The sequence below is a fragment of the Chelmon rostratus genome, chromosome 12, assembly GCF_017976325.1.
Source record: "Chelmon rostratus isolate fCheRos1 chromosome 12, fCheRos1.pri, whole genome shotgun sequence".
NCBI lineage: Eukaryota > Metazoa > Chordata > Actinopteri > Chaetodontiformes > Chaetodontidae > Chelmon > Chelmon rostratus.
Window position 1 is genome coordinate 12469831 of NC_055669.1, and position 19723 is coordinate 12489553.

At 45.0% G+C, this 19723-nt stretch overlaps 1 protein-coding gene across 25 annotated transcripts in view; it reads right to left on the reverse strand.

Moving 5' to 3' along the window:
• Nucleotides 1–19723, reverse strand: part of mbnl1 (muscleblind-like splicing regulator 1) — a 52448-nt gene that overhangs the window by 18950 nt on the left and 13775 nt on the right. For 7 of the 25 annotated variants that reach the window (XM_041949209.1, XM_041949202.1, XM_041949196.1 and 4 more), the window contains exons 1-2: nt 16075–16335; nt 8728–9741 (exon numbers count right to left, since the gene is read on the reverse strand). In XM_041949209.1, coding sequence (XP_041805143.1) covers nt 8728–8901 — 174 coding nt within the window. In that variant the 5' untranslated portion in view covers nt 8902–9741; nt 16075–16335. Of the gene's footprint in view, nt 1–8727; nt 9742–16074; nt 16348–17056; nt 17380–19723 lie in introns of those variants that run through there. The other 18 variants (XM_041949211.1, XM_041949203.1, XM_041949200.1 and 15 more) reach the window with 12 other exon arrangements.

Below are 19723 nucleotides of genomic sequence, written 5' to 3' on the forward strand. Positions count from 1 at the left end.
CACATTACATCTCTCTGTTTTATAGCAGTTTAATGAGTGATTGTGCCTCACATTAAGTCTTCAAATTATGTCTCTTTTTTAGAAAGTATGAAAAAAACTGACAGTGCAGTGGGATGAATCAATAAAAAAGCAATATATTACTGTATGTACCTGCTGCTAATATGAATAATAGACAATGTAGAGTGTGCAGCGCAGTATGAAACAGTGTAAACAGGGGCCCCAGCAGTTCGTGTGTGTCACACAAAACTAATCAGCGCTAACACTAATTGGACCTCAGGTGGTCCACTGTTTCAGGTCAAAAAACAAGGCCACATGATGGATCCTGACTAGCCAAAATGGAGACGTCGTTTGTGAGGATGTTGGCGATGTGTGTTAGGGTTCAGGGAGATTGACGAAACAGTTTTTCACTGTTCTACAAAGAGCATTAAGAGGAATCAGGGACACTGACTCAGAGAAAAGGAGAAAGTAATTAAGAACCGTGCCATGGGTTTGACTTTTCTGAGAAAGAATTTACTTTAAAAAAAAGCAAGATCCAGAGAAAGCAATTGAGCAAGAGAACAACAGATGGAGTGCCATCAGTGTTTTTCCTAGTTGCCTCACATTCTCATGCCTTTCAAAACCGCCACCAGCGGGCATCTCGCTGTGTAGCTTCTGCTTCGCGTTTTGGCTTCAACATAGAGATGAGGGGCAGGGTAAACTTGACTGATGGGCCTAACAGCTGGCGAGAGGGAGGGGCAGCGTGAAAAGGTGTTGAGAGAGTTGAGTCTAAGTGAGGAGCTGTGCCCTCGAGCTCCTCGCTCACCTGTCTAATGGTAGGATAATGGCAGAGCTGGATATGTGACTCTTTGAAAGTCAAGAGTGAGAAAAAGCTGATGAGAGAGAGAGAGAAACAGAAAATGGGATGCAGATGGGTGGGTAGAGGTATAGTAATAAGGAAAAGCCAGACCAGTTATAAACTGAAGATACATTGAGATTAGAATTAGTTCCTGTCATCCAGTTTTTCCCTTTTATTTCCCCTTTAAGTAGTTTTAAAGTCTGTTAGATTTACATGACGCCAAACCCTATTTTTGATACCGTGTAAAGCATGGTCAACATTTCTGTCTGAAATAGCAATTAAGTGTATTCACATTCAGAAGTTATTTCCTTATCTAGTAGTTTTATTGGTAGTGGCAGAGTTGTTGTGCTGGATTGAGATTTCCTACCTAAAAATAAAGGAGTCACAGCACGTAAACCAGGAAATGTTATACCATGGTTAGCACTGACCATGAACAGGCCAATGGTCTTTTTTATCTGTTAGTTAAAACAGCGTGGGTTTGTTTGGCTGCACTGTAAACTGATACACCAGTTCCTGCAGTATTAAACCACACTCACTTCTAACATGTAACCACAGGTGTCGCCAAATCAACAAGGAATGAAATCTTAAATCGTGGGCGCTCTCTGCTCTCTTATTTATATATTCTGTCTGTAAACCCAGGACTCTGTGTTTGTTTATGGCATGCAGCCATTTCAGCAAATGGAAATGCATATAAAATTAGATTCTAGATATAAATGGGAAATGATAAATGATGATTAGATGCCATGCATGTATTGCAGTGCATCATTTTATACACATTTTCAGCCTGATGCCTTTTGGTATAATCAACTCCTGGAATCTCCACCTGACTTTACAATAAAAATAATGTTCTGTGGGTTTGAACAATGTTTGACTGTATATGGATTAAAGGTGCTTCAGACAGAAATATTTTCATGCTTATGTCTGCAGCAGGGAGCCAACCATAATTTCTAGCTTGAAATTCCTGTCAAAAGCATTAGAAAGGTGATACCTGGGCCTATGAGGAACTGGTCTGTATGAAGCTCTGCTAAAAAAAAAAAAACACATGATGATGCTGATCCTGCTGAATGAACACCTGTATGAACACCTGTATCCAATAAACGCCTGGACATAAATCCACTAACGCAAACCAACTGACATCACCAGTGCCTGTTCAAAATTCATGTGATCACATGAGTTTCAGATGATGCAACGCTGCAATCTTGTCTGTAACCTGTCAATGTTTTTGAACTGGCTGTGACAGGTTTTATGGTATGTCTGTATGTTAAAGAGAGAGAAGGAGAGCGAGAGAGGGGCTAGAGAAGTAATCATTGTATCAGTGGCGTTATAAAGAGGCCCAGTGTGATGGAGGGACAGGGACGGCTGACACTGAGAAGAAAAGACAGGCTGTTGTCGCTGATTCTCCGTCACATAAGCTTACAGAGAAGACGCACAGCCGCACTGATCCGACAAGAATGCCCACACTATGGAATGAGCAGACCAAAGAAAGTCTGTGTGTGCATGTCTGTGAGCGTGTGTGTGTGTGTGTGTGTGTGTGTGTGTAGGCCTGGATTAGACTGGTCCATCCACAAATCTCTCTAGCGTGAAAGTGAGAAAGACATAAGAATAAACACCATCAACACTAGGCGACAGAGGCGTAAAAGATCCCACTTACTAAAATAAAAGCCCCCCGTCACGTGACCCAGCTCTTATCTGTTAAAACCTGCGCGTTTTAATCAGCTCCAGAGGAGACTGAGCACGGCCAAACGGACGGCACTGTGATATTAACAGCTCTCCTCTAGTAAAAGCTGGATCCTACGGGTGACTGAATCCTAGCCTTGTTAATTCAAAGGAGAGAAATTTTCATTATGGATGCACCCACAGATATCCCATTAAAAATCCAATTAGGATTGAAATACCATGCTGCAGAGGAGAGACACCCATATGGATCTAGGAAAAAGCCTCTGTCTGAATTATGGCATCACTGCAGTCTGCTGACTGGAGATTAGCACACCACTGAAAACAAACTTTTAAGCATTTTTGATCACAGGTGCGATAAAACCTTCAACCTGAAAGCACATTTGTCTTCTGACACTATAACACCGTGCACAGGTGTCCCGTTTCCTCTTCTTCTCAACATTTTATTTGGGCTCGTAAGGTTTGGCGAGAAGCCAGCGAAGCAAGCGATGTGAGGATTGCACGCCCATCTGCGGCTGCTGGGCAGATAAACAGTGTGTTTGGATTGTGTCTGAATGTGACACAGATCTATTTAGACAGCATCCGAGGAGGAAGTCTGATCTGTTTGTGTCACATACTGTTGAGAGTTCAACATGTCAGATCATTCCTCCTCAGCTTTATTAGCATTCATGTTTAATGTGTTGCAGCATTCAGAAAAAAAGACACATTAGAGACTTTACAACCAAAGGGCATATTGTAACAGCATAGGAATTTAAAAAAAACAAGCTTTAAACTAGGATTACAATAAAACTATGCTCAGCTAAATTAGACACTTAAACGTAATTGTGCTGCTTTTGCTCTGGTTTTTATTAGTTCATCACTGGCCACAGATATGGCAACTGTTGCCTGCACGTGGCCATGTGTAGTGTAGTCTTTAAATGTACTGCGCAGTGTGTGACAGCAGTGTGAAATACGCATTAGCCTTTTGAACTCATAACCAAATCCAACACACACATGCATGATGTGTTGATCTTACTGGCCAGGGATTGGCTGGATAATTTGTTTGAAATCATAAAAAAACACTGTCGACTAGCAACGCAGCTAATATTTACCCCACATGTCTGTCTGGCCAACCACCTCTCAGTGTATGTGTGTTTAATCGGACTGGACTGTTCCTTCGAACCACTGAATATAAACATGCTGTCAAAATATGGTCAGCAAAATTAGAGGAAAGACAGATAGAGACACCGACAGCACGCGAGAGACAGAGAGAGAGAGCGTTAGAGACAGAGAGATAAATAAGAGGTATTTACCCGCCCTCTGCTCTGCAGGAATGTAATCTTGGCTCAGGACAGAGTGGTAACACAAAGAAACCCGCTGCAACAGCATTACTAATGCAGACAACACACACACACACATGCACACACACAGACTCACACACGCACACGTGCACACACGCACACTTGCTCTCTTTTTCTCAGAAGTCAGACACGATGACAGTGGGTGTGTCAGGCTGGCAGGTAGACAAAGCACAAGGTCTATGCTGTGTGCAAGTGTGTGTGTGTGTGTGTGTCTGTGTGTGTGTGTGTGTGTGTGTGTGTTTTCAAACTGTTCTCCATGGTAGACGGTTACCACTCCTTTTTTTTATGACATGGACATATTAGGGGGGTAAACATGGACCTGCTGCTGCTCTTGGGTTCATACAAGGTTGCAGCTGATGTTGGTCTAGCCCCTATTGTGTGCGTGCATATGTGTGTGTTTGGGGGGGGTTGCAGGGTATAATATGAACCATCCTGTCCAGGAATGGGTGTGGCGTGAAGTAAATGAGGCAAAAACCAGACTGAGCGGGAAATCGAGTAGAGGGAGCTACGAAGATGGCAGGAGAATGACAAGAAGCAGCAGAGGAAGAGAAAACGCGCAAAGGAGAAGTGGACTAGAGTAGGCTCGCATCACTTGAAAGTAGGATGGTGCTTGAAATAAGCTGTCACTTTACGTCTGTGTGGGTTTGGTGGAGCTGCGGCGTTACAGTTCATTTACCGTAGAGAGCAACCTATATTATTTCAAACTTGTTCTAGTGTAAGCTAATGAGGCAGGCATTGGCTTACTTGCTTCTGCAACCTGAGCTGACTATTATACTCCAATCTGATTTGGAATGCTTTAGTGAAGCATTAATCACTGGAGGTTAAAGGTTGGTTACTTCCTGACATATCACCCACTTACATTTTATTGTCAGATAGGAGGAGCACCTGCTGCAGCGCACTTTTCCACCATCATCAGGTTATAGAGCAGATCCAAATAAGCATTTAGCCGTGAATATGAATCGTTTATACAGATTTAGAATCAGTGTGTCTCAGTTAATCATTAATAACAAAGTTACAAGGCTGACTTTAAATTAGGAGTTCTGGCAGCCATTATCCTTCTCCAAATATTTACCCTGCTTGGACATAGCTGAGCTGTCTTTGCTGCACCACGCAGATACACAGGCAACAGAGAGGGCTGCACTCTGAGGTTAAAGCCAAGTCTAAGGCCAATGAGCAACCACCAATGCAAGTGTGTTGTTAGTGCACAAACACATGCACACACACACACACACACACACACACACACACACACACACACACACACATACACACACATACACACACACACACACACAACTTAAGTTTGAATTCTGTGGCCTAGATGAAAACTTGTTTCTGATTGATTGTCTTGCTCCGGGGTACATCATCCACATCTGATTACTGCCATGAACATCTTCCCATGAAAAATTGCAATTTAACTCTTTTAGCTATTTCTGGTACAAACACATTCCCTGCCCTAATTCCCTCAGCACAGACTCTACAAGCGTGGTTTAGTGAGGGACACACGTTTTTCGGTTGTTGTTTTTTTTTTTTTGCGTGTGTGTGTGAGGGTATGTCTGTATATGCATCTGCGTGTGTACACCATGTGAAAAGGAGGCCAGAGAGGGGGGAGAGAGAGAGAGAGAGAGAGAGAGAGAGTGTGGCTGTTGGGGGAAAATGACTGGGTTTGGGTGTGACCTGCTCAGCTATGCACTGGTGATCATGTGAGACCTGTTCTAATTATACACCTCTCAAGAAGAAGGCCGATCCTCTCTCATGGGCAGAAAGTGTGTGCACATGTCCAAGAGGGTACAGTGTCTGTGTCTTTGTGTGTATGTGTGTGTGCGTGCATGTGTGTGTGGGTGAGTGGGGGGATTGCAAGGCCAGTAACGGGGAGCGATATGGCTTCATGTAACACAACTAAATTGAGAGTTTGTCCTATTTCAACCACTCAACCTGTGTCAAAGTGAAATAGGACGTTTTGAGTTTTCTGTGTGTGGGTTTGTGGGTCTGTGTATGAGGAAACCAATGTAGTGAAAGTGTCTGCGCCTATATGCGCATTTCAAGTCATATCTTGCGTGCGACTAATGAATCAATAACTTCCTCCCTCCCCGCCTCTCTCTCTTGCTTTCTCCTGCTGCCGCCATTGTGGGTTTTGAGAGACTTGCTCTGTTTTTCATTACCAGTGGAAAAAATGGGGCAAAAGAGTTTAAAAAAAATTGCCCATCTCCATTAATACACAAGTCCTAGTGGAAAATGAGTCCAAACTACTAAAATAGACCCCTTGGTTCCTTCAAAAAGCCTCCATATATCTGCCAGCTACGGCTTTCGCGGCTGACCTTTATCTTAGTGTGAATGACACTTTAAACATGTGGTCACGTATCTAGATCCTTCCGTCTGTAGATAAAAGCTCCACTGTGTTGTCAGCAGTGGTGGAATACAACTAAATACTTACTCAAGTACTGTCGTTAAGTGCAAATTAAAGGTGCTTGTACTTGGGTATTTCAATTTATGCAACTTTATACTTCTACTCTTCTACATCTCAGAGGCAAGTACTACTTTTTACTCCAATACATGTGTCTGACGGCTTTAATAGGCTGAAGGATTAAGTGTTCCTTTATGGGTTGTGAAAATTCTCCTACTTATTGAGCTAAATAAACGACTTTAAACCCCCCTTGGATTAGCTGGTAAATGCACAAAGCTGAAAACAGGGCTGTTTTTCTGAGCTAAGTTGACTTTTCAGAGATGCAGATTCTCACGGGACAGCAACGCTACAAACATATGATGATCTTATAGAACATCTGCAGAATGACTACTTTTACTTGTGATACATTAAAGGTGCAGGATTTAGGAGGATCTGATGGCAGAAATGGAATATGATGTTCCTAGTTACAGTTCCTTCAGTGTATAATCACCTGATAATAGGAATTCTGTTTTTACCTTAGAATGAGCGCCACCATGTTTTTGACTGTAGCCCAGAATGGACAAACCAAACACTGGCTTTGGACCAGGCCTTTTAACCCACCGTATGGCTGGGTGAGGCGAGGGGCATTCAGTTGCCACTAAATCCTTCACAATGGTACTTTAAGTAAAATGTGATGATAATACACACTTTTACTTAAGTAAGGTTTTGAATGCAGGACCTTTACTTGTAAAGTAGTATTTTCACAGTGTGGTATTATTAGTTTTACTTAAGTAAAGGAACTGAATGTCTATATGTGTTCACTGTATTAAACTGTGGGGTCCATGACGTCCAGATAGTCTGAAGAACAACTATGTTTCATGATATGTAGCTGTTACATTTCTGCTTGGATTCCAGTTTCTTACATCTTGGGTCTTAATTTGTAGTTTTGTGCATCATTTCTGTTCGTTTTTAAAACATTTTACTCACCCAATAAATTTCTGAGATATGGTAACACTGCGACGTCACTTCAATGAATTCTGACAAGGAAATAAATGAGCATTCAGGCGATAAAGTTAGTCAGATTATCTACTTCTTTACGAGGAGGTAAAACCGAATATGAGCACATCAGACATGTTGGCCATAATCACTCATTGCATTGAAAATCTTTTTAGCAAAACTGCCATGTTCCCAGATCTTTCAATTTAACTGGAAGATCTCTGGAGATTATGGAGAATGATGGTGCCAATCTCCACCATGAGGAATGATGGCCAAAGCTATGAAAATAGGATGCAAGATGTGCTTAACAAGACTGATTTAATTCATTTTTGTCACTTTGACAATGGCACACACACGTGCACAGGCATCAGCGCATTGTGAGGAAACTCGGGAAGAGTTCAGCCTGGGCTTGACAATGTTCCTCTGTCCACATCTGGCTATAAACACAGTTCTGTGAGTGGACTCACACACGCTGCCCTCATCCTAACCCTGCCCTTCTCACACGCTGCCAATGACCACGAGTGGCCAATGTCTGCAGGAGCAGAATACAAACAGAAGTAAAAAACAGCCAGCCAAACGTGTGCGGGTGTTAATGCTGGAAACTTTGGGTTGAGGTCCGCCCATCTCTAGAGATCTCATGCTCCGATAAAAAGGCAGATTGTGAAAGAGAGAAAGAACGGGAGAGAGAAAGAAAAAGAGGTGTCTGCTTTTCTGCTTTCCTGCTGCCTAAAAATGGAAAATTACTGCATACGGTGCTGCAAATCTGCCCCAAACTTTGCTTTGAAACACATACACATAGACATACATATAGAGACACACACGCACAAACTCCCTGCAGCTGCCCCTAGGCCTCTGCACAGGAAGTGGTTTGACTGAGTGAGATCTACATGATGACGCTATCGCCTCGTTCCTTTTTAGCTGTTGAAACGTGTTGTGCTCAGGGCAACCATATGAGTCTGGACATGTGACAGGCTATTCATCAGTGTTTTCCCATTCAAAAGTTGGCACATGGCAGTGTTTATCACTTCCAGAGAGACTGTGCTGACGTAGTACACTCATGAAACAATGTTTTATGTACAGCATGATCAGTCAGAGATGCGACTGACTCCGAAATGACTCCTGTTCAAAATTGGGGCAGTTAACACCAGCCAAAACTCTGCCTGCCCTAGAAAATTCCACAGTGCAGTGTTACAAATGCCTGACTTCTGCTTCCTGATTCTAAAAAGATGCACCCCCCCCACTCCTCTCTGTGCCTTTGATCACATGTTGCAGTCACCTGACCAGAAATAGGTGGGACCAAGGAGAGAGCACATGTCTTGGCCAGATGGTGTGCTCTAGCATGATGTAGACTGTAGACAACTGCTATTCCCAGTTTGCAACTCATAATATTTCTTTAGACGGCCTGCTAGACAGAATGTGCTCAGCCTCTTATCTGTGGCTTATCTGTCTGCCTGAGACCTGACCTCCAGACTTCCTGTTCAACACCTCTCCTTTCTTACCTTGAGTGAGTCGAAGCATGCGATGACCCGTCCGTTGTCCACCTGGCAGCTCTTGGCCGGATGAGCAAACTTGCACTCCTGGTCGGAGCGTGAGCACGTGCCCCTCTGGAACTCCCTACATACCTCAAGTGTCAGCCACTTGGTGTCGCGAATGTGTGCCATGTTCATCGCCATGGCAATACGCTGGCAAAAGGTATTCCGAGCTGAAATCTGTTCAAGAGTGAGTAAAGTACCTCTAGTGTTTTAATCCACAACTTTAAGGTCTTTTCTTTGTTTATCTGTTGTTAAAGTCTGCGTTACGTGTATGAAACGTTGAAATGAAACATTCAAAATAAAGTTCCTATTGATTGAATGGGCTCCTCCTCCAAAGTGAAATGTTGCAGGACGATGCTTCGCTGTGAACCTTACTGGATAAATATCCCGATCAATCAAGCACAGATTTTATATCCAGGACACGATTTAGCAATTAACAATTGAGCTGCCCCTCTTGGCTCTCACTGTTGCTTGCCAAACGTTCTCATCTACAACATTCAGAAGCCAAAGAGGCAAACAGACGAACAGGCCAAACCAAGAGCCCTCTGGTTAGGTGCAGTGAAGCAGGCAACAAAGGTGATAGTCTGGGTGTAGCCCGCTACAGGAATCTTAAGGACACTGAGGACCGAGTGGAGGCTTAGAGGGTCGAAGGCGAAGGTTGAAGGCAAGGTGGGTGAGATGCTGTGTGGGCCTGGTGGTGTGCTGGGCTGCTGTGGTAAGGCTTGTCAGCTGGTGGAGAGCAGTTGGCAGCGGGGGCCGTCTGGTGAGAAGAGCTGAGGCTGGAGCCCGGCTGCAAGGAGTGGATGCTGATGGAGGTGGATGGACGAGCAGGTCGGAGCGTGGGCCACGAGGAGGGTGTGGTCGCTGTCCTTGTGCTCTTATTACTGTGGCAAGCGAGCAAGGCGGCGCGGGGGGGGAGGGTGGAGCTTCAGCGGTAGAAGCAGGTCAAAGCTGCAGCAGACATCAGGGAAGGCACTTCCTCTGGGGAGAGAGAGAGAGAGAGAAAGAACGGACGGAAAGACAGAAAGAAAGATTAGTGTTGATACACGTCCAAAGAAAACTTTCAGGTTTATTTTCGCGTTCATTTCTCTTTCATAGGAGGTTCTGACCTGCAGCATTCTGCTAAGCTATGCAGCTGTGGGAATGAAGAATATGTAAAAATGTCAGAAATGCAGGGCTGTCAGCTAAAACAAATAAAACTTTCACCCGCCCTGCGCTCTAAACACACATGGTGCGCACACACGCTCATCACGCCACGCCGTACCACACACACACACACAAATGCACAAAGCAGCCATTCACAACTTTCCACCTCCTCTGGTCCACGCAGGAAAATCTGATCAAATCCTGTATCACTTACGGTCGAGCACGGCAAAGCAGGCCATTGCAAATGAGTTTAGAGGTGAAAGAAAGGAAGAGAGTGAAAGCAGAGGGGAAGTCGAGGCAGGGCATGAGGGAGAAGAGGTTAGTCATTTCCCTTCTTGCGAAGCGGTGTGAGAGTGAGGACCAATGAGAGCCAGTAGAGTTGCAGCAACATTCTGGGCTGAGCGCCAGGTGAGAGCAGGGGGAGGAGCAAAGAGGAGGCTGACCTGCCTGCTGTTCGAGGAAGAGAGAAAAGAGAGACAGGCTGGACTAATCACTCTGCTCACTATTTCTGTGACTACCTGATTTCTCGCTTACAGGCGATACATTTATTTCAAACGAACATGAAAGATCAGAGATAATGATGTTTTCCATGAAGTAAAGCATTTCAAAATAAAAAATACCCTCATGACCACTGTAATACTGCGGTGAGCTCATACAGATTTGAACTTGTGAAAACGTTGTGTTTATTATTTCGTTCATAAACCAAATTCCCCTTTGTCACATGCAAAGTGTTTTTTTTTTTTTTTATCAGAGTTTTGTGATGTTGCCAGTGGTTCCTATTTTGGGTGAATCCATTGTAACGGGTTTGCTCGGGGAATTTGAATGACTGGGCTCCCAAGGGCCCGTTCCGCTCTTATCGCGCAGGCAGGGTAACTCACCACACCCTGTGTAGAGAAATCGCTTTTCCCAGAACAGCATGTGCACCCTCAGCAATGCTACGAACTGCTGCTAACGTTACAGTGCTGCAACGCTGCAACACGCTGTATCAGAGCCCTGCAGCAGTGCAGCCCAGGTCATGATGACCCAGCAACATGGATATATGTTACAGCGAGAGTGAAGGAGGAAACTGCTTGGTTTCACCTTGGATGACCCCTACAATAGTAAAAGCAGCATTACTGCTACAAATGACCTTTGGAGCTCAAGCATAGTCATAACACGAGTGCCCTACCCCCACAATACACACACACAAACACAGATAATCTACCATATCATGCACTTCAGAGGGAAGGCTAAAAAAGGGGGAGAATAAAATACACACAGAAAAGATATGTTACCTCACTGCTCTATACTTCTATTAAATGTTGCTATTTTTTCGATGAGGAGCAGTAATGTTTCTTTGTCAGTTTTAGACTGGATTGAATGTTGGAATAAAAGTGGTCCAACATACGTTTTTGTTTTTTTTTTGCCTGTTTTTTAGATTACGAAGGGCATGTTTCTGTAAAATGTCAGCCAAGTCTAATCTTTCTGTGTCACCCTGTACGCCCTCGGACCGGCGCTTTCTTGACGTTACGTGTATTTATTGCTCCAGCTCAGTCTGATACACTTTGTAATAAGTTCAGTTCAGGTGAGAAAGGATCATCTCTCGACTCATCACACTGAACTCAAGCCACAGCTGGACACAAACTAATGAGGTGGAACTGAGACTTCTATTATAATTCTTTTTAAATTGAAGGCGCCAGGGGCTGCCTTCAATCAGATGAGAGAATGTGATGACTTGATGCATGAAAAGCTGACGCCCCCTGTGTTCTGTCTGGCCGTCATATCTGTGAGAGAGAGAGACGATGCAGTATGGTGTAAGACAGTGCCAGAGCGATAATGAGCGCTCATTATGATCCATCATGTCTGGACATGGCCGTCCTTCCCCTATTGATTTCTTCATGTCTATGGTCTTTCTTGTCAGTGTGCCACTCCCTCTATCTAATTCCACTTTAACTGTCGGTGCTCTTTCTCTTCATGGTATCAATTTCATGACTGTTTAATATGATCTACTTCTCTGCTCTAACCACAGAATTTCTACTGTTTTAACCAGTGGACCCTCCACTACTTTGGTCCTCCTGTTCGTTCAACCTTCCCCATCTCCATCCATGCCTCTGCCTTTGTGCCCTCAAAGTGACTGTCTGGCCCGCGTTCTCTTCCAGCATCCTCAGCAGCACTCCCTCAGACTCCAAGGTCTTGCAATCTGGTGCAAGGTCAACCACACTGGCGGAAGGGAAGATGGCGATTGAGCTTGAGCAAGAGAGGCTGTGTGCTTTCTATCACCCTGTTGGTCAGAAACACTACATGGCTGCAAGAAGAGGAAGTGTGTCTTCAATATCAGGACATTGGCATCGACTCACTGTCATGTGACACCGGCATATGCCTCAACAGTTCCTGACATGAAAAGTACGCCTGGCCGTCTTTTACTTTCTCTCGGTCATGAGTCACAAAACAAATCTGTTCTCACCGAGTTGAAGACACTGTTGAAACCACTCTTCACTACCACTGAAAGCACAAACTATGCATAAAACCTGCCAATGATTTGCATGGTGGAGTGTGATGGATGCCGCTCAGACACGTCGTTAGGTTTTCTTGAACACAGAGAAGTGTTTTCCTATTAAGGCATGTCTTAACGGATTGAAAAGTGAGAGCATTCAAAGCAGCATGCTTGTTGCTAAGCGGGGCTAGTCTTGAAGTTGTCATTGTGACTAACAGCTAGAGACAACATGAAAGAGGGTGTGGTTCACGGTTATGGTAAGACTTCCTGAAAAATGACTGAGTGGCACATTATTAGTCTGCTTCAGCATCACTTAACACCATAGGTCATGGGCCGCTAGAGGCTCTATTCTGCAAAATCGCACAAGAAATACTGCACGGGGGTTAACAGGTGCAGTATGAGTGGAGATTAAGCTGAACCAAAAGCTACTTGTTATAGTGCAACGTCTGCTATGAAACCTAGTAACAAACTGTAGCTTTTAGCCTGAGCTCCTATTTTCAGTTTTGACTGCAGAGGAGGAGGCGTTGGGCTCTTTCGGTTTGCTGCTGTTCAGTTAAAGGAGTGGTTTCAGCATATTGACAGAGGTGGAGTCAGGGTGACAGTGTGCTGACACAGGTCATCTCAGTGGAGGACGCTGGAGGAAACGCAACACCCCAGGCATCGCTGCTGCTCCTCCATGTGTTCAGAATATAGCATGTCAATATTGCCCTCACTGACCTTTGCTTACACACATACACACTAGTGCACATATGGACACGTGAGCTTGTTCTTCTTTGCTGTCTCTTGATCTGTTTCATGCGGACACACATGCACATCTTGAGAGGCTGAGGGCTGCTGCTCTATCCGCCATAGCTCTTCTATGGCACGTGCATCCCTGAGTAACTGCATTTCTTTTGATGATGGCGCCTTTCATGTTGGCTTGAGCGATCGTACCCTGGAATTAGTTTAAGGGCTAGTGCAACAGCATAATGAATTTAAAAAGAATGAAATTTATTTAGACTTGAAGTTTGGTTTGTTATTAATAGAGGTTATAAATTATGAGAGCTTGCATGCTCAAGAGGGCGTTGCAAAAAGAAAGTAATTTCTTGTTAATTTGAGTATCACTGGTATTGTTATCGGCCTCATTATCGTCATCAGCATGAAGTCATCATCTCCTCTCAGCTATTAGTTTAGCTGGCTTATTTGTCATCAGATTAAATAACGTGGTTCTGAAAGTGAGTCTTAGGCTAGGAGCGCATAACAAACAATGCCTATTGGTTCCTCCAAGAACAAACCTCTGGAGACAATCAGGACTCTTGTTTAGCATACATGGACAGAGCTATGCGCATACACACAAACACACACTGACAAGAGACACAAATGCAAACCCAAACACACAAACCACTATGTGTCCTGGCACAGAGTATCCTTAAACTGTGGTGAATATGTGACTGTGCGCAACACTGCATCTTTGTGTGTGTGTGTGTGAGGATGCGGTGAAGTCAACGGACAGTGAGGATAATGGCCGGCCTTATGGTTTAATGAGTGGCTCATTGGCTCACATTTGTGTTGTCTGTGTGCGGAGACATAGTCAGGCTGATTTCCACATATACAGACAGACGACAAAATTCAGAACAACCTGAACAGATCCCAATTGAGTAACTGTGGGAGATTTTGAACAAGCACAGTAGAAGATCTTTTGGAGGAATGGTGATCACTCCGGTAGAGTGCAGAGGCATGAAAAATCTCTGCCATGTTGCACTGAGGCTGTTCATGGTGGACCAACATCTTATTAACTTAATTTGCACCCATCTGTATATATACAGGTACTGCTTCACCTAGTTGTTATCCCTTGAACAAAATAGAAGGCATATACAGACTTAAATAATATAGCAGGCCAATGAAAAAGAATATATTTCTAACTTAATTATTGGTGTGAGTCTCTGTCTTTTCCAAACACATAGCAGTCTTTTGTAATTAAAATTAGCTGAAAAGTAGCACAAACTGCCAGTCTCAAACCACAGCTAGTGATATCTTAAAATGTTTCATTTACATACAGAACAGAATCTCTTCCATCCCCGAGCATACACAAGAGTCAAATCATGTATGTCATTACCGCTGGGCACACACAGTGCACGTTTAGCTCCTTTATCAGCATATTACATGCAAACATACCTCGCCGGTGACCAATTTTATCCTCTGTGCAAGTTATCTGTGTAATTTTCATTTAGTCAGTCATTTTCATGGAGGTCAGGCCATGCTACTGCACCCACATCCACTGGCGTGTGTTGGGGCCCTACTTCTAATATACCGAGGCAAACAGAGCCACTGCTGTCACAATAATAGAAACAGAGGTTGGGTAGCGAGGTAGCTAGGAAGGGACTGTGAGTGAGAGAATGAGACTATCGGGGCAGGCGTATGTTATTAAAAGTTATAGCCGTCTGCCTCTGCTTCAGAGATGGCGTGGTTTAAGATGTCAAGGCTGTAAGCAGGAGCTGATGGGGTGAGGAAAAACAAGGACAGGCTCGTGTTGACGCGTGTACCCCTGGACAGAAAAATAAAGAAATAAGTAGGCACTCATTACTGGCTCCACAAACAGCAGCTTCCACATGCTGCTCGCCCTGCTTATTAGCACTGTTGTATAGTTCAGATACAGATAGAGGCTGGCTTTGCTACCTCTGTACTGCAATATCTGGTAAACATTCATTACTGGCTACCTGAAAAGAACAGAAATACGTAAATATTGGGACAGGTTAAAGACTAAACCATATCTCAGTGGTTGACGTCAGTTGGTTTTGGCTTTATCTTTGAATTTCATGAAGTGGAAGGCGTCTTACTCGAGGAAAGCTGTGTCAAACAGTTCCTCAGAGGGGTTGAAATGTGTTCATAACACAGTAGGAACATACAGCGAAGCCCCCGTGTAATAAAGGCTTAACCTGTCATCGCAGATTCAGCCATGCACATAATCCTGTCTGTAGGGCAGATCCTAGATCATAGGCAAGACATAGAAATGCAGAGCAATTTGCACCTGAGTTCACACACATATGCTGCAATACACAGACACAGCAACGTTACCTTTGACATTATTAGCCACAGTATTCACATTGACAACAAGAGCACGTTCCCCAGGCCTCTGCTAGGCAGAAATTGACAGTCTACCTGCAGCTGAGCTACCATGAGGATTTTACAAAGTCTCAACAATGCAATCTGCCACACATCTGGCTGTGTGGCGTATGCTTGCTTGTGTGTGCGTACTTGTGTGTGTGCTACTGTCTGAGCCACCCTCTAAGTCACAACAACAACATTCCTCATCATCGCCCCAACCACGGACACACCACTAAGAGGAAACCCAGAGAGGCAAGGGGTGGGGTGGGGATAGAAGAGGTGGTGAGGAGAGGGACAAAAAAGGGGAGAGGAGGGAAGGAAGCCTAAAGTTTGAAGCTCTGAAGATCCTCTGCCTTTCACATACCGTAATGTATTTACCAGAATCATGCCCTGCTGTTTTGGAAAGAATGAATGGCTGCAAAAAAACTTTGACATTATTGTATTTAAATCGGACAAATAGCCCAACACAATCGCACATAAGGACACACTTTCGGTCCGTTTACCTTCCCATGATCCACACAGACAGTCTTAACCGCTGAAAGACAGAAACACATTACAGGCCAATCTCACGTTATCTCCCCAAAGCCTTAATAAAGTGAGAAGCTACTTACTTTCACTCACGTTTAAACATCGACAAGTTAAATCCCTCCATTTACTGGGTCTCCTTCCCTCTGTCTCTCTCTCGTTCTTGCCCCTCTTTCCTTCTCTCTTCAACTTTCCTCTTCTCTCTCAGTTACTCCCCCTCTGTCAGACGCATGAAAACACTCACTTAGTCACACACACACACACATACACACACACTCCCACAGACAGAGTCACCCTCTCACACACTCTCTCCTCCCGCGACCCGGAATGCTTGGCAAGATCCAACTGTACTGAAATACTGTGCTCACCATATAAGGTAGCAGCAGCTTCACATGTCACACATAATTTACATGCAACGGGGCGGGAGTTTGCCTTACACAGCGCACACACGCGCAGGAGCACACATACACACATGCAAAACCATGCTTCCCCCTTTAGGCTGACGCAGCAAGGGAGGGAAGAGGTAAGCGAGAATCAAATTTTACCATTCCCCATGTTAACCAAGCCCTGCAGGATAACTCCAAACATGTCCAATGTTGAGTCAGACGGAGGGAATGAAAGCTGAGTGGGTGATCTATTGATCCTCTCCACTGCTTCCTGGAACAACCACGGCCCTCCAAACACACACATGCACACACACCAGCAAATTTTCTTGCTAACTAGCGCTACCCTCAGGAAGTAGCTATTGTGTGACTGTCTGCTTTGAGCCAAGAATGTGTCTTACTGTGTGTGTACGTGCAAGCCTGTGTGTGTGCCTTTATCTATAAAACAAGCTGTAACAAATAGATGTTAACCCTGTGGCCCACATACTGGACACACACACACACACACACACACGCACGCACACACACACATACAGCAAACACTGAGGCAAACAATCCCTGTCTCTCTACCTATGCTCCAATGCACGGACGCTCACTTTGGAAAGTAAAGACTGCAGCACACACAGGAGGAAAGATCTAGATAAACCAATGAGACAAGGAGGAGGGCTATGAACCAAGCTCTTACCTCTCACATTGCTCTCCAGTTTGTGTGTGCGTGCGCGCTTCCGCCTGTCGATTGACTCTGTGTTTATGCGTGTGTTCAGACAGGCCGCGACAGCAGACCCCCAGGCACCGGCTGGACCATTCTCAGGCAGGCAGGCAGAGCGCAGCAAGGCAGAGCGACTGGCAGGAGAGAGGCAAGCGAGTGAGCGAGTGAATCAGCAGCGAATGAGTGGAGGAACCGTGCGGAGCCGAGCACCAGAGTGAGAGAGAGAGAGAGAGAGACAGAGAGAGAGAGGAGGAGTGTTTGTCTGTGTGATTGTGTGAGTGTGTGCGCGTTGCAGCGTTGGCTGTGTGCGCTAGTGTCTCCCCTCCCCTGCCTCTTGAAGTGGCTGAGCTGGGCTGTGCTGAGCTGTGCTGAGACGGGCTGGGCTGTCTCTCTACTGACTCCCCAGCCTCTGGATCGTCTGTCTGCTGCCCGAGGAAAGTGGCGCTCGCTGGGTGGCAGTAGCAACAGCTGTGGAGGAGGAGGAGGAGGAGGAGGAGGAGGGAGCCCTGACTGCACTGGGCATACAGATCCTGCAGTCCCCTCTCCCTCCCTCTCTTCCTCACTGAAGGCTGGCCACGCCCCCCCACCTCCCACCCCCCTAAAACAACACCAGGAAGTGCTGGTTCAGTTATAGCAACACTGCCCTTGCCTATCCAGTGAAGCTGAGGAAGGAGAGAGGGAGGGAGGAAGGAAACATTGGGAAAACACAGCAAGAAGATAAATCAGGAGAAGTGAAGGGAAATTAGTAACATAGACGCGAGAAAAGGTCAAGCAGAGTGAGGAAGGGTACCAGAAGTAAAAGCTGGGGTAGTCGTATTAAATACGACCAGAGAGGACAGAGTAAGACAGAAACAAGAGATTTAATGAGGTTAGGATGAATAGGAGAAAAACACCAGCTGGAAAAATTGAATAGATTGAGGGGTGTGGAGGAAAGAATTACGGAAAGAAATTTGCAGGGAGTTTGCGACAGATTAGGTCTGGCTTCTGTCTGGATCGCCCTCTCTCTCTCTTTCATACTGCCTTTCTGCTGTGGCATGCAACCCCCAGACACCTTAGCTCAGCCTTGCACTCAGAGCTCTTGCCCACACTATAAAAGCAGGACACACTGAACTGCACTAAATCAAACTGGACCACGCTTGAAAGCGGTTATACATTCAGAGTAACACAGAGCGTGTAAATAACTGTGGAAATGAAATGTTCCAAGATGCCAAGCAGTGCAGTTTGGTTGTAGGTCAGCGGCATATAATAAAAAAGGCTAACCGAGACAACGCTGAGGCGACTGCTGCTGCCAACTCTCCTGTATTGTTGTTGACTCAAGGCTTCTGCCGCCACAATCCTTGTATCCTGGGGAAAACCAGAGAGGCTAAAGGAGCCTCCAAGAATTTGATTTGGACCTGATGCTGTAATATCCGGTAGCCATGGAGATGGTGGCCTTGGCATCTGCAGGAATCTTTACAGATTCTGAGCCGTGTGCCGACGCCAAGTTTTCTGACTGATCCCGCATATTGTCACTGTGACTCACTTCATCTGATTGTGATCATGGACAAAGTGCATTCATGACGCTGCCTGTTTGGAAAATTGAAAATTGCTCTGAAATGTATTTTCACATAGACAGACAGCACATTCCACACATTGCAGCTGAATCCGGTTTGACTGCACACCTGCACCAATGTTTTTAGGGAGATGTGAGAACCGTTTTTTTTTTTCGGTGCATTTGCATATACATGCATAATACCACTGCCTCTCCTGTGTAAAACCATCTCTCTCTCTTGTCCACCCCTTCCGCTGCTCACTGGACCAGTTTCTACTTCTGCACAGCTCTGTACGATGCAAAGCTGGTGATAAGTCATCTCTAATTTACACAGCAGGCCCTTAAACCCCGGGTGACAATCTGTGGTAGAGCCCTAGCTGCAGTGCTAACCCTTTACCTAGCCAACATTCTGGTGCAATGTGCCAATATGCTCAGACAGAACAAAACACATGGTGTACACTTCAGGCAAAAGGTAGACGCCATAGTACTACTTTTTCTGAGATGATCGTGTTTTGATGGACAGTGCCATAATTAGCAATGGGCATGCCTGGATCTATTTTCAACCATCATTCATTAGTGATGGAAGGAGATCCGCTTCCAACCATGGAAACAGCCGTGCTAGAGCACATACAGTACGTCTTAGATTAGCAGAGCGATCTGTTTAAATGATGATCAATGGAAGCAGCAGGTCACGCTAACCTCCAAATGAAGTTTTTCTTGACCCATAATGAAGAAACATAGTGATTGATGCCGCTCTGGCTCAATAGGAGACGCATTAGCAACGCCTCCAAAGATCTGGTCTCTCTGCGAAACTCAGACACTGACGTGGAATTTCCCCTCTTCTGCTGCAGCTGAGTGCGTGCCAGTGCTTCTGCTCCTTTCTGTCTCTGCGTCCTTCATTTACTCCTCTGCCCTGCGAGTCCATATTTCCTATTCATTACCATTCACCATGAGTCTTTTCATTGCTTTCTCTCACTTATGACTACATCTTAATTCTCTTAAATTTGCCCCCGAACAACCACAACCACTTGTCTATTTGTCACAATCCACAGATCCCTATTCCCCCAGTCCAATTAGACGTAGAGCCAAGCCTTGCAGTTACCAGATGGTTT